General features: G+C 43.9%; 1 protein-coding gene across 3 annotated transcripts in view; it reads right to left on the bottom strand.

The window, feature by feature from the left end:
• Positions 1 to 3283: 3283 nt before the first annotated feature.
• Positions 3284 to 23487, bottom strand: part of DOCK5 (dedicator of cytokinesis 5) — a 195985-nt gene continuing 175781 nt past the window's right edge. For all 3 annotated transcript variants that reach the window (XM_049631601.1, XM_049631600.1, XM_049631602.1), the window contains 8 exons: positions 23287 to 23463; positions 18933 to 19016; positions 18394 to 18531; positions 16040 to 16206; positions 8107 to 8275; positions 7270 to 7408; positions 6190 to 6293; positions 3284 to 5610 (listed from right to left, as the gene is read on the bottom strand). In XM_049631601.1, coding sequence (XP_049487558.1) covers positions 5506 to 5610; positions 6190 to 6293; positions 7270 to 7408; positions 8107 to 8275; positions 16040 to 16206; positions 18394 to 18531; positions 18933 to 19016; positions 23287 to 23463 — 1083 coding nt within the window. In that variant the 3' untranslated portion in view covers positions 3284 to 5505. The remainder of the gene's footprint in view (positions 5611 to 6189; positions 6294 to 7269; positions 7409 to 8106; positions 8276 to 16039; positions 16207 to 18393; positions 18532 to 18932; positions 19017 to 23286; positions 23464 to 23487) is intronic.

Below are 23487 nucleotides of genomic sequence, written 5' to 3'. Positions count from 1 at the left end.
AGAGAGAGGGAGAGAATGAGAGAGAGAGAATCCCAAACATTCTCCATGCTGTCAGCACAGAGTCCGCCGATGAAGGGGCTCGATCCCACAAACCACGCAATCATGACCTGTGCTGGAACGAAGAGTCGGACGTCTGACGGAGCCACCCAGGTGCCCCTAAAGTAGTATTTCTCTCTGGAGACCCTACACCCAAAAAGATTTCCCAGGCTTGGTGATTCAGTCTTGGGGGGCCCAAACCATTTGCATATTGAACATGCCATGGCTGCTTATGTACAGAGTGGAGCGTTATTGCTCTAAAACGCACTAGATGGCAAATGGTTAAAAGTACTGAGACATTTTCTTAAAAGAAAAAAAAAACTTAGGCATAAGCCCAGGACTTAAAATAGGGTGGCTATTCTTTTTTTTTTTTTTTTTTTTAACGTTTATTTATTATTTTTGAGACAGAGAGAGACAGAGCATGAACGGGGGAGGGGCAGAGAGAGAGGGAGACACAGAATCGGAAGCAGGCTCCAGGCTCTAAGCCATCAGCCCAGAGCCCGACGCGGGGCTCGAACTCACAGACCGCGAGATCGTGACCTGAGCTGAAGTCGGACGCATAACCGACTGAGCCACCCAGGCACCTCCAGGGTGGCTATTCTAACTGAAGTGTGGCTGCCCCCTCTCTCCAACGTGACCCACCACCAGCAGGGAGTCGAAGCAGTGAACGTCCATTTTTGGACACCGATTTTTTTTCAAGTTGTTGTTTTCTCTAAGGTAGTGGTGTTCAGCCTTGACCTAATGCTGGAATACCATGGGGGAGATTTTATTGATTTATTTTTTAAAGTTTAGTTATTTTGAGAGGGAGACAGAGCACAAGCAGGGGAGGAGGAAAGAGGGAGACAGAGAATCCCAAGCAGGTGCTGTGCTCTCAGCACAGAGCCCAGTGAGGGCCTCGAACTCACAAACCAGGAGATCATGACCTGAGCTGAAATCAGGAGTCGGACGCTTAACCTACTGAGCTCCCCAGGCGCCCCAGCAGGGAGAGATTTTAAAGGAATATGGTGCCTGGGTCATACGCCCCTCTCTTAGAAATTGATTTAATTGCCCTGCGGTACAGCCTCTTCTTAGGTGATACTAAGGTTCAATCCAGTTTCAGAATTGGGTCCTATCCTTCCCAAGTAAGATATTAGCTACTACTCCTTTTACTTCCCTTCAACTCTGCAAGCGAATGAATGAAGAAACAGAACCCATCTTATAAACGAATTGTTGTCAGAAGCCATCAGCTCCAATGGCAAAGGGATGGATGGAGGGGGGAGAACCAAATGGTCTGCAGGTTTTATTGCTTCCAGGCAAAGATGACTCCATGACCCCACAGCACGAGTCTAAACAAAAGGCGCCCACAGGGACTGGGTGTGATGTGTCGCGAAGGAGGTGTCAATAAAGAAAAGCCCAGGAATGATTTTGTTTCTTTAACATAAAGGCAATAACAAACTAAACACAATAAACTTCAAAATACATTTCCGTTTTTAATTTAAAAAATAAATAACAGCAAATCTGAACAAAATTTTGCTACTTCAATGCACATCTCCCTAACGGGCCATGTTTGAAAACCAACTAGTTTATAAAATCCTGGCAACAGAGCCTTTGACAAAGTTTGCATGAACAACTCACAAAACTGGACTAATAGAGGAGTTTAGGCAGCATGTGTGGGAGACCGGCTTTGGCTGGACTGTAAGAATCAGCCTGAAATCATCAACTTAAAAGGAAAACTATCTTTTTCCTTTTGTAGATTAAAACTGGTAGTTCCACTCTCAACCCACCCCAAGAGGAACTTACCTTTTCCAACCAATTTTCAAATCCCACTTGGTCAATGGTGCACGGACCTAAAAGCTGTTGTACAGAAACGTCGTTTCCTTTAGGTTCTCTCTCTTTCTCATTCACTTAGAATCAAAGAAAGCTAGAGCCGAAAGGATTCTAAAAATCACGCAGCCTCAAATAAGTATCTTTGTTTTACATGAAGAAATTGGGGCCCAGGAACTGACTACAAATTGACTTGCCGAAAGATACATGGTCTTTTCTGTCCTGTTTTGTGTTGATGGGGGGCAGTTTCCCTGCTTTTTTCATTGTATCCAAGAAGCGAGAGGAAGGAAGGGACAAATGTCAAAGGCCTTCCAGATGCCTTTTGCAGGACAGCATGGACACGAGGGGACATTCTGGGGTGCTGGATGTGGTCTGGTGACACGGTATACACCTATGTAAAGTTTCATCCATCTGTACCCCTGAGATCTGTGCATGTGACCATACGTACGTTAAGTCATGTCTCAATTTTAAAGGAAGAAATCACCCCATAATCTGGGCGCCGGGGGAAGGGGAAGCTTCCCGAAGCTTGGAAAACGTTAACAAAGGTAGACTGCTACCTCGGATCCTACTTTATCTCATTTGTCTTAGGGATGTGCGGGGTGGTGGCATTTTTCATGGGTCTCCCTGATGGGAAAAAATGACACCAATTCTGGAATCCAGGTGTGAAGGCAGAGGAGGGAGGGGCCCGTGACCCAGCAGCCTTATTTAAGGTTTCGCTTTCCTCTCATCCCACCGTCTTGCCAACCCCATGGTACGACACAGTCTGTATACCAGGCTGTCCCCATTGAACACAGCGAACTGCCACTGCCCAAGGGTTTCGTATGGCGTCGGGCATTCAGTGAAAGATTAATAAACGTTGAACAATAGTTTTCAATTCTTGAAAGAGAAAAACAAACTCAAAGGAAGACAAGTCACCGGAACCGAGAGAAAAGAAGGGATTGAAAAAACCCCCATAAACTAATATCCACAAAGGTTGTGACGGTTTGGGGTGGGGGGGCTATTTCCAATGTCGTTCAATACTGCAGAGTTCTTATCAAGGAAAATAAAGGCCAGCTCTTCCCCCTTTTATTCCCAGCCCCTCATCTCTCCTATATGTAAGGTAATCGTACGGCATTTCTTTTGTAGGACAGGTATTATTTATGATCTTTTGTCCGACGTGACTTTTTCTGACCCAATGGTTTTCCAAAGGAAATAAAACTTCCAATGTTCCCTGTAATCTGTGATTCACTTCATTACCTAGAATCCTTCCTATTCAGGCAGCAGAGACCCAGTATTTCCATTAATGTGGAAGGGGAATCATATGGAAAGCCAGACTATTGAAAAAGGGCACTGGGTGTGTCGGATTTCCCCAGCCTCTCATCAAAAACCACACCGCAGAACTCGCTTGCGCTACTCTGAAGGGACCTGCTTGAGGCTTGGTATTTTTGTGACCCAGTTTACATCTTTCTTTTAAAGGCAGCTTGAAAAATACGGTGAGTGAGGCCTACAGGTCCCCGCTAGCCAGTCTGCGAGGCAACGTCTCAGAAGCTGCTCTGGGCTCCACAGAAGCCCAGTATAACCTTTCCATTCCTTCTCTTTGTTCTCCTGCGTTCTTTCCGCTAATATCCTTTCCGGTTATTACCGCTTCTTCTTTGGTCATAAATAATTACTCCAAAAGGTGCCATCTTTGCAAAAGGGGCCGTATGTGCACAGCTAATTTGCACTCACGTTCCCAATTACGTTGGGGGAAAAAATATACGTGCTGTTCGCTGGTGGCGAATTCCAGATCTTACTCGGGGCCAGGAGAGACAAGAAAGGGCCATTTCGCACCTACTGCATCACAGAGTCGACCTCTCGGGAACCTCACCTGTGTGGTATTATCCCTGTTTCGACAGGTAAAAGAAACGAAGGCTCAGAGGATTTCAGACACTTTGAGGGAGTCTCCAAGTTAATGGACGACATAGTTGGGATGGTCTGAAATGAGATGGTTTCCTTCCAAAGCCCAGGTTCTATTTGACCCCCGTATAGGCTCTCCTGAGTAGGGGTGAAGCACGACCTTTTCCTCGCCTCTTTTAAATGCACTCTTACACTAGTTTGCCTGAGTGATGCTGGCCACGTCGCAGAAGGTTTATCCGTTCCTGACTCTGTGAAGAATTAGTATGTCTCTCCTCAAAGGGGTGGCGTGGGAAACAGGCCCACCAAGAGGCAGGCAAGCAAATCCCGGGGGTGAAATCTCTCTCTCCTCTCTCTACCGCAGCGGGGAAGGGGATTGGGCCTGGTTGTGGAAGGGGGTCTGGTGAGTTTCCCTATAGGCTGAACTCGGGGATCCACCACAAGTTTTCCACTTTGTCATCAACACCCAAGTAGGATAGAAATATCTGGGACATTTCCACTGTTGTTCCGACTAGGGATAGCTATCATCATGGAGTTTGTCAGGGCCGTCTTCTCGATCCAGGCGCTATCTGGGGAGAGAGCCTCAATCAGCAAGCTGGGTTATTAGTGAGCATGTGTAGTCAGACTTTCTGTGTTGAGCCTCAATTTCCTTTTCGACAACACGAGGGGGTTGTCTGTATGACCCTGAAGGCCCTTCTAGCTCAAAACGCCTTTAGCCTTGTGTGGTTGTTGATGTGTGTGTGTATGGAATATTTGACCATCGAAATCACCCCATTTTCTTCTTCGGAAAGGAGCACTGACATTAGTACCATAGGCATGTAATCGAATTAATTCCACAATCACGAGGAATAAATAATCAAAGGGAGATATTGCACTGTATTCTCCAGGGTAAAATCAGGTTGCAGAGAGGGGCTGCTGAGCCGTCCAAATGGGATCTGGAAGGGAAGCTGTTGAACCTGGGGCTTCTAAGGCCCTTCTGTCCCGTGATTTGAGCTCAAAGGAGATAACAGGACAAGAAACTGTGCAAAAGAAAGAGCTTCAAGTGAGTCTGTAGCGGGAAGGAGTTACTGCCTTGTGCCGAGGGCCGTTAGTCGGGAGCATGAGGGGCTCCTGGGAGGGGGTGGGGGCAGCTTTCCCGTGCCACACGTGGCGGGGACGGGGGGTTGGTGCTGCAGGAGCTCAGACCTCACGGTGGAGTCCATGTTTTTTCAACAATGATAACTATCCACACGTGAAGGTAGCCAATCTTCATGACAAAGACATTCTTTTCCTCAAAGGAGACACAGCAGACATCAGAAAGATAGGATTATTTCGGCTACTGAAGTACTTGAGGTGGGTCTCTTCCAATGTCACTCGGGACACGATGTGCCCACGTGAGAAAACGAAGTCTCAAGCATAGTTTCTCAGAAGCGACGCAAGAAATCCTTCCAAAGAGTAGGTTCCTGGGGTGCTCCGCCATCACCCCAGAAGAACTTATCCAGGCTTCTGTAGGCCTCAGTGGCTCTGCACTGGAGGCTGAGTTTAATAGTGGTGAGGGAGATCTCTCTTTTGAGAGACACACAGGACACGGCCAATTTTAGAATTCCACGTGGAATGGAGGAGAGGCGGCGTGGCCTTAGGCTTCTATCAAAGAGAAGCCTTTCGAAGACCAACCAGTTCGGAGCTGGTGAACCTGACCCCGGATCAGGAAAGGTGGTCGGCAAGGGGCCCCAGGGAGTGAGGACAGTTTCACCTCTCAGGCATCAGGTGTTCAAGGTGTTCAGGAGTTCCAGAGAGAGAGAGGGGACAAGATCCTTATTGGGATCCAGGCTCAGAAGAAAGCAAGCCAGATTTCCGAGTTTTTGGAGGTGGTGGGGGTGGGACTTTGGCTTCTCTTCTGATGGGCAGTGGGGGAGCAATCTGAGGGAACAGACACAACAAGAACCAAATGAGTCTTCCCTTTTTTCCTAACCTGCCTTCTCCGCCACTTTTCTGACATTGTGCTTTAGCTTCTAACTGATCTGAGTTTGTCTACACAGGCAAGAAGGGAAAGAAGACTGATTTATCCTCCCTTGTCCTCTCTGAGTTATCAGATATTCACCAAAATGTTATGTCCCCAACACTAGGGCTCTTGGCACATCTACGGTAGGTACTCAATAAATATTTGTTGAATGAACAAAGGAAACTCATCAGAGGTCATTGCGTTCACTCAGAAGGAGGAAACTCTTCAAATGTGAGCCAGAACTCACGTCTTAGGTCACTCGCCTGTGCCCACAGTGACGTACAGAGAACACCTCTGCCTTCAGTCTGATGAAAAAGTCTACTTGGGTTTCATTACTTCCCACTGCAAACTCCCGTTTTTATGGTTTCAGGAATGAATCAAGAGTTGATGAGAGTGACACATCTCTGGGAAACCTGCCCAGTAAAAAGCTTGGAAAACCGACCCTCCATTCCCACTAGTGGTGTTCTCTGACCCCAGGGCCGGCCGGTGTTCCCTACCTCTGTGGAGTTCCTCTGGCCGCTCTCATAGGGCTTGCTTTTGGGGGGAGGGGGAGGCGGGACACCAGTAGTCATCAGCCCATCTGTCTGCAAAGATGGCGAGCCTAGAAATGTTACAAGTAGATGAAGGCAGAGAGAAGAATTCATCAAGGCATCTTATAGAACCTCTGCTTGCCATTTTACCACCTCAACCTGGTCAATCGAATGGCTAAGATCATAGGCTATGGTTTCTGTGGCCAGAATGGAAAAGATCTCTTGCCCCATACATGACACATGTAGTGCCGTTTACTCACCAGAAGGCTTCACACGAAGTTCTGAAGTAAAAATCCCATTTTTTGTTCAGGGTTTTTACTATTACGCTGGAGATAAAGACATTTTCTAGAACTTATGGTGTTGCTCTATTCTCTGATATTTCCCAAGGGCTCAGGAAAAAATGTCACAAAGTAAGTGGTCGGTAAGTATTGGTTAAATTGGACTGAACTGTCTTAGTTTTATCATTTGAACGGTGCAATATCCATTTCCTCCAGGAAACCTTAACCTAATTATCTCTAACTCTTGATTGACTATTATGTCCCATGTGGCACAATGATTTACTCCTCCATTCTTTTTACCAAGGATACCTTGTCATTCTTCTCAGGCACTGTGTTATTGCTGATTCCCCAGGCCTGACTGTAAATGGTATAGAGAACAGGTCTATTTCTTGTCCTTTTTGGGGACCCTTTCCTATACAAAGTACAGGGATATCGACCCAATAGTTTGTAAGTTACTTGCTTCCTGTCTGGTCCCCATCTGACTCTATCTCATTTATACCTTCACAATCGGAAAAGGAGTAGTGAGACCCTCTGGGTCACTATACAGAGAAGGTTAACGAGTCCCAACAACCCAAACACTTCTTCTCAAACTCTTGATTGTCCTATACCACCCACCACAGAATGAATCAACTTTATAATAATCTCATATACAGAACAGTGGCTGTTCTGGCTAAAAATTGCCCAGATCCATAAACATACTCTATTTCCTACTAAAACAGATATAAAGGATACAGCTACATCTCTCTATCTATCTCTATATGAAACTTACTTAGGGTCCTGGTAGCTTTAGGAGTGAGTGGAGGCGGGCTCAAGGGTGTTGACTGAGAAGGTGAAGAACCATGAAATGGCGTCAGCCGATTGTCCGACAACTGGAGACTCTTTGGCCTTTGTGCTTTTCTGGCTGGGCTCTAGTGGGGGTGGGGGAGGGGACAGAGCAAAGCATTCTCATGGTGAAAAAAGGCCGAGCTCATCAACGCTCTGAACAATCTTGCCTGTTAGAGGGAACAATTCCAGGAGCCATTCTTGAGCTTGCCGCCCTGCCATGTGGTGACCGTGGCAAAGACAAGCACAGGGAATCACTGAATCATGCTTTATTTTCTGGCCAGCCACGAGCCTGATTTTGACCACAGTTGGATTATGTTATTTAGGTTGGAAATGAGCCATCTTGATTCTCAGGGAAGGCTGGTCTTGCCTTCCTTGATGTGGCTCATGAAGAAAAAAAGCACCTTTTTTTTTTTTTTCTTTTTTTTTTAAAGTTAAGAGAAGAGAAAGGACTGTGTTTGGACCAACTCATGGAACATGGTGGTGAGAACCACAACTCCAAGCATCAACCCACATGTTTACATTGTGGGTACAAGGTCTTGCGCCACTACTGATTTAGATGCCCAGATTCTCCATATGTGCTTTCCCTCACCCAGTCTAAGATCTGACGTTGCCACAGGCTGCTGGGTCCTGAGGAGGCGCGGCCGGGCTGCCCCCTGGTGACTCCCAGCTGTGACGTGAATGGCGATGTGCCCGGCTAGGGGGGAAAGCACTAGCAAACCTCTGCTGCTTGTTTGCTTGCCCCACCCCCCGTTTTTGTTCGTTCATTCATTTGTTTTTTTACCATCAGATCAGGTTCTGATGCTTTCTCTGCAATGACCTGGGACTTGCTCAGGCTCCAGTCTTTTCTCTTGAACTTGCTGATCCGGTTCTCCGTGTCCTCTTTGAGGGGGAGATCTTCTACTCTGGCACCTGACGAAGCTCTGCGCTCCAAGAGTGGCTCCAGGATTGACCTATCGGCCAAGCACAGGGGCAAAATCACAAAACACTGACCACCCGACAGTCAAAATGTGCTCCAGAAAGACCAGGGGTTATGCCTCCTCAATCTAACCTTGACCTGTGACTTCCTTCTCGGGCTCTAAATGTGCATTTCGAATTGCCAATTAAACATCCCAATACGTGTACAGAAATGAAACCGTCACAGTACAGGAGGAAAACATCTCTGAATATTCATCTTATCCCAGGAAGAGAAAGTCTTATTATATTTACAAGCAAAGACAGAATTCATGCAGTAAAAGATGAGTAAGTAGCCCTCTGCAGTGGATAATAGCACATGCCCCAGGGACAGCCAGCTGTGCTGAAATCCTACCTATACTTACTTCTTGAGTGATCTTGGGCAGATAATCTTTCCATGCCTCAGTTTCCTTATCTGTTAAACGGGGACATTAACAGTACCTACCTCACGAGGCTACTGCAAAATGCTTAGAATAAGTGCCTAGTATATATGTGTCCTCCTGAAATGGTTTTATTACAGTGACAGATTTTTCAAGAACCATAGTGACAACTAATTCATTCAAGAATCCCGATTGAATGCTACGGAGAGAGAGCAAGAGTTTGACGAGAAACGGGACAGTCTCACAATATTTCCCCATACGTTACTTATTAACTACAAAGGGGAGAAAAATAGTAACCGTACACAGCAAAGAAAATGGTCAAAACCTTCATCACGTACACAGTCAATTAACATCACCAATGGGGGACAAAGGGACATACTGTGCTTCTGGATATGATACCTAAAAAGGAAACGACATCATACAAAAATGTATAACCCGAACCCTAAGCACAAGGGAAAATAAGACAAACCCAACCTCCCAAATGAAGGGAAATCCTATAAAATAACTGGCCCGTCCATAATCTTCAAAAATGTCAACGGTGTGAAAGCCAAGATAAGGAGGGGTTAATCTGCTTCAGATTAAAGAAGAAAAAAATTCAACATGGGATCCTTATTGGATCCTGTACCAGATGTTGCTAAGTATAAAAGACATTAGCGGGACCACTGACAGAACAGGAATATGGGTTAGAGCTTAAAGTATTGTATCGATGAGAGATTTCCTGAACGTATGGGCTGGACTTCTGGAAGACGATATGATTGTTCTTAAAACAGCACGTATGCAACCTACTCTCCCACGGTGGAGTTGGCGTTGGGGGGAGACAGGGACAGAGGGAATGACTATGGGATAATGTAAAAACAAGCAGGGTTAAAAAAGATATTTTACCTTTTATGATGGGTATTGCTTCTGGCTTCTGAATGGGTATTTAGTAAGCCTTGGTTTGATTAAAAATTGATAGATTTTGCTCCATAAAAATAGAAAGTTTGGAGGGATGAACAGGCAGAGCACAGAGGATTTTTAGGGCAGTGACATCATTCTGTCTGATATTACGATGGTGAACGCATGTTATTACACATGATACATCTGTCCAAACCCACAGAACTACAACACCAAGAGGGAACTCTAAGGTAAACTATGGACTTTGGATGATTGTGATGTGTCAGTGTGCATTCCTCAGTGGTAACAAATATACCACTCTGGTGGGGGATGTTGATGATATTGGGGGCTGGGCCAGTGTGGGAGGACAGTTTACTGGGAAATCTCTGTGCTTTCTTCTTAACCTTGCTGTGAATTTACAACAGCTCTAGGGGGCGCCTGGGTGGCTCAGTTGGTTGAGTCCCACTCTTGATTTCAGCTCAGGTCATGATCTCATGATCCTGGGATGGAGCCCTGCATTAGGCTCTGTGCTAAGTGTGGAGCCTGCTTTAAGATTCTCTCTCTCTCTCTCTCTCTCTCTCTCTCTCTCTCTCTCCCCCTGATTTCCTCCCTCCCCCTCCCCCACTTATGTACTGTCTCTCACTCTAAAAAATAAAATAAATCATAAAAAAAAAGCTCCAAAAAAATAAAGTGCATAAAACACACACACACAAAAGCTGTGGTATGAAATAAGACAACACAGAAACATCTACGAGCTATTAGTATTAAAAAAAATAATAATGGGGATGCCTGAGTGGCTCAGTCGGTTAAGCGTCCGACTTCAGCTCAGGTCACGATCTCACAGTCTGTGAGTTCGAGCCCCGCGTCGGGCTCTGTGCTGACAGCTCAGAGCCTGGAGCCTGCTTCCGATTCTGTGTCTCCCTCTCTCTCTGTCCCTTCCCCGCTCATGCTCTGTCTCTCTCTGTCTCAATAAATAAATAAATAAAATAAAATAAAATAAAATAAAAACATTAAAAAAAATAATAAAGGCTTTCATTTGGCAGAAAGCATCATCAGTCAACTAAAACTATTTGCTGGACATATTTTAGATGCCAAATATCTTTAATATATAAGAAACTTTTATAAACCAAAAAGAAAAATATGAGTTCAATTTTTTAAACTTTTCATATTTTTTTTATTGTTTATTTTTATTGTTGAGAGAGAAAGACACAGAGTGTGAGTGGGGGAAGGGCAGAGAGAGAGGGAGATGCAGAATTCGAAGCAGGCTCCAGGCTCTGAGTGGTCAGCACAGAGCCTGACGCGGGGCTCGAACTCACAAGCTGTGAGATCATGACCTGAGCCAAAGTCAGACGCTCAACTGACCGAGCCACCCAGGCGCCCCAATTTTTAAAAATTTTCAAAGGATATAAATAGGTATTTAATGAAAACAGAAACCCAAATAATTTAAAAAAGTTAGTGTCACTAGCTATTAAATATATAAATATTAAGACAAGGTATTTGGAGGGGGCAAAGACTTTTTCACATTTTATTACAGAAAATTTCAAACATATAAAAAAGAGAAGAGAATATATAATAAATTCCCATGTATATATCACTCAGTGTCAATAATGATAACTCATGGCCAGTCTAGTTTCTTACGCCCACCTAAGTCACATTCTGAGCCCCTCACTGGATCATTTGGAAACGATTCTTAGATGGCGTATCATTCCATCTATAAGTATTTTAGTATATACCTCAGTCAGGCAAGGACTTACTGCATAATATAAGTACACTCCCATCATCAGTGCTACAAAATGAAATAATTCCTTAATTTCATCAAGTATCCATTGTTTACATTTCTCATAAATTTTTGTTAGTGGTTTGCTTGAATCAAGATCCCAAACAGGATTCACTCTGTTTGGTTGATATGCTTCTTAAATCATTTAAAAATTTTTAATAAGAATTTTATTTTATTTTTTTTTAGAGAGAGAGAGTGTGCAAAGGGCGGGGAGGGGCAGAGGGTGAGACAGAAAGCGCGCACGCAAGAGAGAGAGAGAGAGAGAGAGAGAGAAAGAGAGGGAGAGAGGGAGAGAGACAGAGAGAGAATGAATCCCAAGTAGGTCAACATGGGGCTCAATCCCATGACCCTGGGATCATGACCTGAGTCGAAATCAAGAGTCGGAAGCTCAACTAAGTCACCCAGGTGCCCCTCATTTAAAAATTTTGATATATGTAGTCCACCTTTCTGCAAAGTATGTTTGCCTTGCTCTGTGAATGTAAAGGGTAAGAAAGTTCCAGGGAAGTCTGAGTAAGGAGTCACTGGGAAATGCCTGTTGACTGCAGTTTCTTTTTCTGATTTCAAAGTATTCTCTCCTTTTCTATTATTATTATTTTTTTAAGACAGCATGCATGGGTTTGTAATTTTTTGGTATTGTTTCAACTGCTCATATATTTAAGGGGAAGCCATTCATTATTATTTATCTTGAATCTGTACTAAATAAATATCATAGAACTAAATTCCAAAAAATACTCTTACTGCTCATTTTTCTTTTAAAGATTTTTATTTTATTTTTTTAAAGTAATCTCTACCCCCATGGGGCTCAAACTCATGACACCGAGATCAAGAGTTGTACGCTCTTGGACTGAGCCAGCCAGGCACCCCAGGACTCTAATTATTCTTAAAACCGACTAAGCCAAATCAAACAAAGAAACAAAATCACCTCAAACAGTAATTGGTCAGGGAGAAAGAAAACAACCACCCCAGATTCTATGGAATCAATTATGACTTCACCTGAGAGACTGACACTGAAGGCTGAGGGTCACTAGACCAACAGTCAAAGATGTGAGTTTTCACTAGGGCCTCATTAGGAACCACACTAAACCATAAAATAACTACTGTGGGGTCCCCCAGGCTCTGTGTTATTTTTTTGCTTATAATGGTTACTTCAGTGATTTTTCTGAAATATCAAAGATTAAATTTTTTCTAAACAATTTTGTTCTGGGGCCCCGACTCGGCTGGTGCTCTAAGCAGGTAGCACGTAGTTGGCCTTCTGTGTAAATCTTCTGGCTTCCCCTTAACACGAGCTGGGTTTCCAAAAGTCATTCTCTTTCTGTGCCTAAGCCTCCCATATGCCAAACAGGATGGATACAGTCTACCTTCTTACCAACAAAGAACTGGCTCTTTATAGACATCACATCCAATAATCCCCATGAAAGTGTTAATGAATACTGTGACGTAACATTGGTAATGGGGAGAGTCGGGGTCATTAGCTGAAGATCAGTTGGAGGTGCTTTAAAGACACATCCTAAATAAGTGTCAGACAACAGTACAGTGACTTCTTACTCACTGGGGAAATCTGGGCAAGATCAATAATCCACCTTAAAACTGGGTCATGGCAAGAAAAGGACCCCGCTCACCTGTTCTCTGTTTACTGCCCTAGGGTATCAGCAATCTTGGGGTCTTTGACTTTCAACAGCTGTTTCAAACCTTTTCTTTTTTGAATGAGACAGTTTATTTAAGAAAAGAATCTTACTGAACAGAACTTCTATGCTTTCCACGAAGTAGTTAGTGTCTCTTTACGGCGTGAAAAGAAAAAACCATAGAAGAGACAAAGTCAATGAATCAAGGATTATTTAATATTTAGTGATGCTAAGGATTAGCAATAGTGCAAATACCTAGTACTCTATTGTGTCTGACATTACATATTGGTACTTGTTTGACATCAGAATTGTAATGAATTGCATCCTCTGACTAGGTAATGTATACTTCTAGAAATGCATCCTACACTTGATCTTAACCAAAAGGCCAAGAAGTGATAGGAGACTGTATCCTAAATAACCAGAAAGCTGTAAGTACACGTGTTTGGTACAATTCTTAATAATCGAAATGCACTTCATATTGATATAAGCTAAATGTTTTCATATTAAATTTATGATGAACTTTGATGATTACCTGTTTAGAAATAACGATACAGCTTAAATATTCTATAGTAGGGGGAGGATTAATTAGGGCACATTCATGGGATGCAATGGTTAATAGCCATCGAAGATGATAATAAAATAACACAGCAACATGGAAAATGCTTATAATAAAATAATAAAGGAGAAAAAGCAATTTACCAAACTATATCTGTGCTATAGCTGCAACTATGTAACAATATCTGTCAGTGGAAAAGGACGGATAGATAATTTAGGAAATATTAAACACGTGATTTCCAGGGAGGGGCCGTTCAGACAGGGTATTTTTGTGGTATAATTATTACAATACAGAATTACAAATTTAAGATGAAACGTTGAGTCAACTGGACTTACATTTAACTCTAAAATACATAATGTTGTTAAAGACTCATCATGTACATTAAATTAAGCAGCACGTCACATAATGGTATGCACAAGGCTTTTCCAATTGTATCAAATGTACGTATGCTTTTTTAAATTTTACATAGGTAACCGTTAACGGTGGTTACTTCTGAGTGATGACATAATAAGCATTTTTCTCTTAAGTTCCTAGTACTTTGAAAAATTTCTACGTGTATATATACGAGTTATATAATTAGTAAAATATTTTTAAATAGTATTTTTAAACAGAAAGAATGCAATTATAAATTCATCCCTATAAAATATTTTAAATTTGAACGTATGGAAGGGCACTTCCATGATTTTGGCAGGAAAGGCTCAGTGTCAAAAGCCATCAATCCTCCCAAAGTTAGTCCAGAAATTTAACATGATCTCAGTAAAAATAGCCATGGGATTCTAGACAAGTTAATCCAAAAGCGAGCATGAGTAAAACTAGCTAGATAGATTCTGAAAAGGACTATTCAAAAGTAAAAGCCTTTTAAATCTACAGTAATTAAAGCTACCTAGTACTAGTTCATAAACATATAGGGAGATCAAAGAAATGGGGGGAAAAGTCTACAAGCAGACTAAAGAACATCTAGGAATTTCATTTTTTAATTAGGCTGACATTTCAAATCAGTAGAGGAAAAAATGTTATAGGGAGAAAAGGGTCGCTGTACAGCCAAAAAAAGAGTTAACTTCATACCTCACACTTTATACTAGAATAAATTTCAAAGAATCACAGATTTAGTGGTGAATAGTGAAACTTAAAAAAATTTTTTTGTAGCCTGAGAATGGGGAAGGCCTTTAATTATGATATACAACCCAGAAGTCATAAAATCAAACATTAATTTGTTTTTTTAATGAAAAAATTTTTTAATTGTTTGTTTTTATTAAAAAATGTCAGCACAACTAAATGAGAAATTAGAAACAAAGTCAAAAGAGAAAGGAGAAATTGGAAGATGTATTTCAACTCTCAGAACAAAGAAAACACAACAGAAAAGTGTACCCCAAATACTTGACCATAGTTCACAGAAAATAAAATACAGCTACTAAAAAATGAAAAAACTCAGCTTCGTACAAAACAAGAGAAATAAAACCAAACCAAAATCCTATACCAGGAAAATACTCTCCACTTATCAAACTGGCAAAAAATTAAAACGCCTGATAATACACAATCTGGAGGCCAGGTGGGGGTGATGGGGCGCCCTTATATATTGCTGGGGGGCCTGCAAATTGGTCTATGTCTACGGAAGTCAGTTCAGGAATAATTTTGAAAACTGCAACTATATATGTTCGACAAAGCGAGTTCACTTCTGGAATTTCTCTCACACGGATATACTTGTGTATTTGCGAAATAAATTATTTTTAAGGTGAGTCATTGCCCCACTGCTGCGACAGTAAAAGACTGGGGTCAACTAAGCATCCATCCATAGACACCCGTGGAATGTATCCTGATGCAGACATACCACAGGATGCCTGCAGCTCAGAGAAAAGACAAGGCTCTTTACGTTCTGAAACAGAAGGATTTTCAAGACACAGTAAGTGAAAAGAGCAAGGTAAAGAAAGAATTCTATGTTTCCATTGAATATAAGCAGAAAGTGCGGGGAAGAACATATATTTAGGTATTGCTCGTGTGTGTCCAAAGAGCTTGGAAAGGCACCAGGGTCCTGCAGGCCAACACCACTTGCCTCAGGAGAGCGGTACTGGTAGGACAGGAGTTAAGGACTGATGGGTGATGCCTCCCGACATATCCCTCTAGTGCCTTGGAGTTTCGTACCATGTCATTATATTGCCGATGTATAACATAAATGTAAATTTTAAGATGACTTTTGAAAACGGATTCAGGTGGAAAGACACTCAAACAATGACTATAAGTTAATATGAACAAAATATAAATCAGAATGTGATAGGGTGGCTGATAGGATGTGATAGGATTATAGGTGATGATCATCCCTTTTTTTCTTAACTATTATTGTTATGTAAATAATATGGAAAGTATGTAAATAATGATCTTCCTCATGAGGAAGGCGACGGGAATGGTATACAGGATTCTAACCACATACTCCAGATTATTTCCCTCATAAGGATGACGCATCTACATTGACCAAGTCTCCCTTTGGTGACAAAAGGCAAAGGTTAGTAAGGAGATAATCCCCCCTCGCCTCCCCTGGCAATTAAAAATCAAACTCTTACCCATCAGATCCCGGTCTGGAAGGAGCATTATCGGATGAGTTAGAAGAGGTGGAAATCACAGAGGAAGTCACCGAGGTGATGGACAATCTCCGCAGCGTAGACGACATGATGTAGGGTAGTACAATGGATCCCGTGCGGCTTTGTTTCCGCTCAGTCAAGTTGGGTGGCTGGGGAACGCAGAACATCTCGTGGTTAGCAGACCTGGAATTCAGCCCATAGGAACTGGTGCAGCTCCCCATCTGTTTGTGACAAGTGCCATTTGTATCGGCTGGCACCCACTGCTGCCTCAGCTGTTAAATACTGCAAATACTTATATTCTATTTTTTTTAAGTTTATTTATTGAGAGAGAGAGAGATAGAGACAGGGGCTGGTGGGGGGCGGGGGACGGAATGAGTGCTGATCAGGGGAGGGGCAGAGAATGAGAGGGAGGGAGAGGATCCGAAGCAGGCTCCGTGCTGTCAGTGCAGAAGCAGGCACGGGGCTCGAACTCACAAAACACGAGATCATGACCTGTGCGGAAATCCAGAGTTGGATGCTTAACCGACGGAGCCACCGGGCACCCTGCAAATACTTATATTCTTAATTATGAGCACAATTAGGTTAAATCTACCCTGTTTCTAAGACTTAGAGGAGAATTCCCCATAATTTGTTGTCAGCCATGTGAGAAGAAAAACCGAGCTGTTCATTACCCCCCCCCAAGAATAGCAAAACCCTCTGTCTGCTTCTCCGGTTCCTCCAGTTTATCTTCTTTCAGCCGCTAAAAAGGTAAAATACTGGCCTAATAGAAACTTTCAGATGATACTGTAGACCTGACGCTTATGACAGAATGAGGAAAAAAAATGGTGAATCTTTCTTAAGTAAAGGAGCATCAATTTACTATCATTAAGAGATGTCTTCAGTAGGACTGATCGCCCCAATTGGCCACCATATCAAATTTGCATGCCAATACTGGCCTGGATCTAATAAAAACGACTTAAATAGGTGTAAGTCACATCCTTCCCCTTGGAACTTACATAAAAGACAAATGTTCCGAGAAGAAAGCTCTTAAGTGGTGGTAGGCTAGGAAGTTAGGCACAACCGAACCCCTGGATGACTGAAAGCAACGATTACAAAGACGCTCAGGAGAAAAAAGGTAGCGGCGGTGGAGGTGTGGGAACGGCAGACAGGACTACACGGAAAGAAATGCAGAGCTTTGATTCAAGGAAAGAGAATCGGAAAATCGGAGTTCAAGAGTAAGACAGTTAAAGAGAGCAAGGTGAACGAACTCTCATTAAAAAGAGCAGAAAAAATGAAGCTGGATCCAGGCATGCAATCGATTGTTGCAGAGAAAAATTAGGTATTATTTATTTTTTATTAAGTAATCTTTATGCCCAGTGTGGGGCTTGAACTCATGATCCCAAGACCAAGAGTCGCACGCTCTCCCGACTGAATCAGCCACGTGCCCCACGGAGAAAAGCTTATTGAGCGCGCGCATCAATCCACCCAACTTCTCGGGCACAAAAACACTGTGGGGAGAGATGTGTCAGAACTGTCGGAACAAATGACGAAATCACTATCTGCATTGCAAAATGAACTTCACGATTCTTTCTCCCCTTCAGGGGTGTGAACAATGTCAACTTTTCGTCAAAATAAAAAAGGAACAAAGGCTAGGAAAAACACTAAGAATTGGGCTAAACGGGACAGTAATAACCAGCATCTGGGACCAGCCATGCTCCCAAATGCTAGTAGAGTGCCCCGGGACACTATGTCCCAGACCAGCAGGATCAGCACCCACTGGGAGCACGTTAGAAATGCAAACCCTCGGGGTGCCTGGGTGGCTCAGTAGGTTAAGCGTCCGACTTCGGCACAGGTCATGGTCTTGCGGTTTGTGAGTCTAGCACCCCACGTCTGGCTCTGGGCTGACAGCTCAGAGCCCGGAGCCTGCTGCGGATTCTGTCTCTCCTCCTCTCTCTGCCCCTCCCCTGCTCATGCTCTATCTCTCTCTGTCTCTCAATAATAAATAAACGTTTAAAAAAAAAATTAAAAAAAAAAAAAGAAAGAAAGAAAGAAATGCAAACCCTTGGGCACCCCACCCTAGACCTCCTGAATCGGAAGCTCTGGAGATGTGGCCCAGCGATTTGTGTTTTCGTAAGCCTTCCAGGTGGTTCGGACGGTCACTCAAGTCCGAGAACCCCTATCTAGTATGTCAACTGCGGAAGGTCACCAACAGCACATCACGTCTTCTCCAGACCCGTCCCCCGTGTTTTCCTGCCACACCTCTGCTATTTGGACTCATCTGGCAACTGAAAACCTGATCAACATCATAACCGGTAAAGAGGCTGAGAAAGTCAACGGGCTCCTTAGACAAAGCCTACCAGTGTTATAACGCCGTAGAGCTTTTCCACTTTTTCCTTGAGCTCCCGGAAACAAGACGACAACCGGTCATGCAGTGGCTTTAGCTGCTCTGTCAGCTTCTCCCCGTGGATGCGGATCCCCTCCGTCAGCAGGGGCATCTGGGAAGAAGGGGCATGAAACGAAGGAGACACGGTTTAGGAAAGGGGATTTTTTTCAGATTGGGAGGCTGGGGAGGGATGGGGGTGAAGGTGGACAGGTAAGCTCGTAGACACAGCACGTATCGAATGAGAAAGCTACGTGTCAGTGTAGGGCTTGGGCACCGGCCACCCTGGGGTCAAGGGCTCGGAGAAATAGACAAGGATACAAGCAGGCCCGCGACTGGGGAAGGGCTGACAGAAAAGGCAAACCCTCCCGAGCCGGGGAGCACGTCTGTGGATAAGCCACTGCTAGACTGGGTGGGATGGCTGCATTTTCTCTCACTGGTCACTAAAGTAGAGACAGAGAGAGAGAGCGCGAGCGAGCGAGCGCTGTCTGGCCATACATGTCGCTAGGAGCACACCTGCAATGCTATCAGTCGCTTCAGCAGCTCAATCTTCTCCTGGTCTTCTGGATGCTCCTGCAAGTACTTCTCCGTAAAAAAAGCCTAAAAACGGGGCACAGGAGAGTATTAAAAAAAATTTTTTTTAAACATTTATTTATTTTTGAGAGAGACAGAGCATGAACGGGGGAGGGGCAGAGAGAGAGGGAGACACAGAATCGGAAGCAGGCTCCAGGCTCTGAGCCATCAGCCCAGAGCCCGACGCGGGGCTCGAACTCACGGACCGGGAGATCGTGACCTGATCCGAAGTCGGACGCTCAACCGACTGAGCCACCCAGGCGCCCATGGAGAGTATTAATTAGAACACGTTCCCATCTGTGTATTTGACCCTAGAGGGAGGGGAGGGGAGCCTGGAAGGGGGACAAATGTCTTGTTCTAGCTGACAAACCAGAAATGACTAAGGCAATCCTCCTTCCTTACCTGGGACAGCCCTTCTGCCACCGTGGACGGTTCTAAAGGTATGTGCTCTTTTGCGGTCTTTCTGAAATTGGGCAATGCCTAATCCAAGCACCTTCTCAACAATCACCAGACACACACAAGGGCACAAACTAAATAATCAGCAGCACAGCAGACTGGCATTCATTGAAAGAACTTGCCCCAAGGACCAATGCCAATGCCAATATCTGAAGGCTGTTCAGTAGATTAAGTGCACGGATATTATAAAGGAAAAAGCAAAAAACTAACAGGCTGGATATGCCTGATAGTTTTCCTGCTGCTATAAGCTGTATCACGTTTTCCCCCCTATACTGAGGGAAGATAAATATCCACACCTTCTTAGTTCTCATCGATCCAGAAGGCTCTTTTGAGGACAATGTTTCGTAAATATTAAATGCACACAAAAATGTCTCGTAAATATTAAATGCAGTTTGCGTTGCGTCTTATTGTATGTCAAAACTATGTCACATGTAACACTGTCAATCAACATTCGTGGTCCCAAGGGCAAAGTCCCTCTAATAGTGAAACAAAACCCAAACTCAAACTATAATCGTAGATGTTACAGAACAGACCATTTTCAAAGACAAAATTGGGGTGCCTGGGTGGCTCGGTTGGTTAGGCGTCTGACTTGGGCTCGGGTCATGATCTTGCGGTTCATGGGTTCGAGCCCCACATCTGGCTCTGCGCTCACAGTGCAGAGTCTGCTTTGAAACTTCTGTCCCCCTCTCCCTGGGCCCGTCCCCTGCTCGCACTTTCTCTCTCTCTTTCAAATAAATAAAGGAAGAAAACACTAAGAAATAAAATAAAACAAGACAGAATGAGGAAAAAAAATTAAAAAGCCTGTGGTGAACATTTCTAACAAAGTCAAAACAGGAAAACTTTTTTTTTCCTTGTACCATAGCCATCATTTCTGAGAGTGCTTTCAAAGACCAACCCTCAAAGTTCCCCTCACTCTTCTGTTCCAATACTATGGAAGTCACCTCAACCTGTAGGTAGACTCAAGAGCTCCTGAAACTATAGGATACAGTTTAAAAAAAAAAAAAAAACAGCAAAAAAAAGTGATCGGCGACCAGCCCATTTGGTATGGAACATAGAGCGTGTTCAAATTCAACCTTGCATGAAGATGTTACGGGTTGAACACTGGCTTCCTCCCCGCCCCAATTCCTATGTTGAAGTCCTAGCCCCGGTACCTCAGAATGTGACCTTAGTTAGAAACAGGATTATTGCAGATGTAGTTATGGTCACCATGGAGTGTCAGAGTGGAGTCACAGTGGAGTAGGACGAACCATCGATTCCACGTATCTGATGCCCTTATAGAAAGGGGAAGGTTGGACACTGGGAGAACGCTGTGTGAAGAGGGATAAGGGGTGCCAAAGGTTGCCAGCAACCCCTCAGAAGCTAGGAGAGAGGCTGGGGCGCCTGGGTGGCTCAGTCGGTTGAGTGTCCAACTTCGGCTCAGGTCATGATCTCACGGTTCTTGAGTTCGAGCCCCGCGTTGGGCTCTGTGCTGACAGCTCAGAGCCTGGAGCCTGCTTCCGATTCTGTGTCTCCTTCTCTCTCTGCCCCTGCCCCACTTCTCGCTCTCTCTCAAAAATAATAAATAAAACATTTAAAATTTTTTTTAAAAAAAGAAGCTAGGAGAGAGGCAGGGAACAGATCTTTGCTCACAGCCCTCAGAAGGCACCAACCCTGCTGATGCCGGATTTCAGGTTACTGGGCTCCGGGACTGTGTTTTAAGTCACCCTGTTTGTGCCTTTGTCCCAGCGGCCCTAGCAAACTAACACCACAAGGGCTATAAATATATGCAGGCTGAGTATCACAAACAGGAAGCAGGACAGCACATCTGGAGAACACACGCTGTAGCCGGATTCATAGTTAGGGAGAAATGAATGAAAAAGTAGTATGGCTTTAATCTTCATCCACTTTCACCCTCCAAACAGAAGCAATTTGAATCTTCAAAAGTTAAAGACGATTTTTTGATGTAAGATAAAAGGCACTGAGATTCCCAGAACATTGGTTGAGTCAAGGACCACTGGAGCAGAGTGCCCTGAAATTCAGTTTTTTTCGAAGAGTCCTGCCTTGCGAGAGAAAAGGGCTGATGAATTACGGCAGTGATTAATGGGCTGCTTTAAGATAGGTCACCTGTATTGGTAGGTGATGATAGATTCCCCAAATTAATTGCCGTGGGGGTCATGGCGATCAAGGAATTTACCTTTTTTCTTACGCTTCAAAATATACAAACGCATACCATATTAATTAAAAGTGCAATTTAGTATTTTTAAAAGTCTTGAAATCTGTGTACGTAACCAACTTCCCCTTTAAAATTTTTTTTAAATTAGAAGTCTCTGACATTGGAAAAAACTTCATATGAAATTACGTACTATTCACAGATTACTGGCATATACGAATTTGAATTCGAACAGGGCCATTCTGTAAAAAAAACAACACTTGCAAAAGCACATCGAAATTAGTACTAGATAGTTTACAGGACACAAAAACCCACCACAATCCTTACAACGTTATAAAAAAAAAAAAAAAAAAAGGATTATATTCTGGATCCTAGTTTTGTATTGAATTCCATGATAACACTGGAGGTTATTATCAACACTAAGCACGGGCAAACACGAACTGATCTCTGGTGTTGCGTCTTTCCCAGCTGCTAGGTGTAGTGATTCTGAAGGCTGAAAGGTTGAAGGGAAAGGAGAAAAAAGAAGATTGTTATAGCAACAGCCGCAGGGCACTGCCCGTTCAGATCACCTTTGTCTCCAAGCAGACAGGAGACAGGAAGAAGTCAACACTGATCAAGCCTCAGCTATAAGGCAAGTGTTCTGCGATGTTCCTTATATACAAGATAAGCGTCCAGCCGCTTCTGCGTGGTAGGCATTTTCCTCATTTTTTCACGTACGAAGCTTGGGGCTCAAAGAGGTGACATATCTCACCCGAGGGCACACGGTGGCCAATGGGAAGCCGGGATTGGGTCACAGGAGTGACTGATTCTAAAGCCCCTGGTCTTCTCAGGACTTTGTGTATAAATGGAAATAACAGAATCAGCCCACCTAATAACCACTCGCCCTTCTCGTTCATCTCCTTTTCTTTCCACTCACTCTCCCGGCTACTCCGTAGGAGCGTAGTAGCCAAATGTTTGTTTATATTCAGCAAGAGGACTCCAAAATTACTTAGCCACTGGAAACATAGTGAATAATTAAAAATCTTGCCTCCATTAATTGCATGTTTTTTTACGTGTTGGATACATTAACTCCAGTAAACAAAATTTTTTTTAATGTTTATTTTAGAGAGAGAGACAGAGACAGAGTGTGGGTGGGGGAGAGGCAGAGAGGGAGACACAGAATCCAAAGCAGGCTCCAGGGTCTGAGCTGTCAGCACAGTTCCTGAGGCAGGGCTCCAACCCATGAGCTGCGAGATCATGACCTGAGCCGAAGTCGGACGCTTAACCGACTGAGCCACCCAGGTGCCCCTAGAAGCCAATTTTAGATAGAGCACAGTTCTGCCTTTCGCACAGGTGCTTCTTCAGTTCTAGAGCATCTTTACCTCTGGGGCCGCCTGTAAGCTTTCTACTTCTCGGTGGAGAAAGGGAGAGGGAACAACAGGTAAATCAACCAGAGATGGTGTATTAGATTGATCTGTCAGTGACTCTTTATCAGGCAGTGGCCCAACCCTGCCTGAGCTGCTGAGGATCTCTAGGAGGTGTGAGGTCAGGGATCAGCTTTTCATTAATTTCATTTGCTCATTCGTAAAAAGGGCACAGTGAAAAACTCTCTCAGCCAAGTTGTAAGAAACTAATGCACCAGCCGCACAGAGCCACAGGGCGAGAGGCACGGAATGACATGGGATTCAGTGGGGATTCCAGGGCCCAGCCCACCTTTTCATAGTTGGAGTATCCCCCCATGACAGCCGGGTCTACGATGCCACTGAGCAGCATGGAGAGAGGATGCACAGAGAGGGCCCGGTCCCAGGCATGTTGTTGAACACAGTTGCTGATCTTCTCATTGGTGAGTTCCATGGTTTCTATGGCATTCTCCAGGGGACTGATTTCCTCCTGCGATAGTGGACAAGGGAGTGA

Source organism: Panthera uncia, chromosome B1 (genome assembly GCF_023721935.1).
Source record: "Panthera uncia isolate 11264 chromosome B1, Puncia_PCG_1.0, whole genome shotgun sequence".
In the NCBI taxonomy this organism is placed as follows: Eukaryota; Metazoa; Chordata; class Mammalia; order Carnivora; family Felidae; genus Panthera; species Panthera uncia.
The sequence above is the reverse complement of the archived record's forward strand: the minus strand, read 5'-3'. Positions and strand labels throughout refer to the sequence as shown.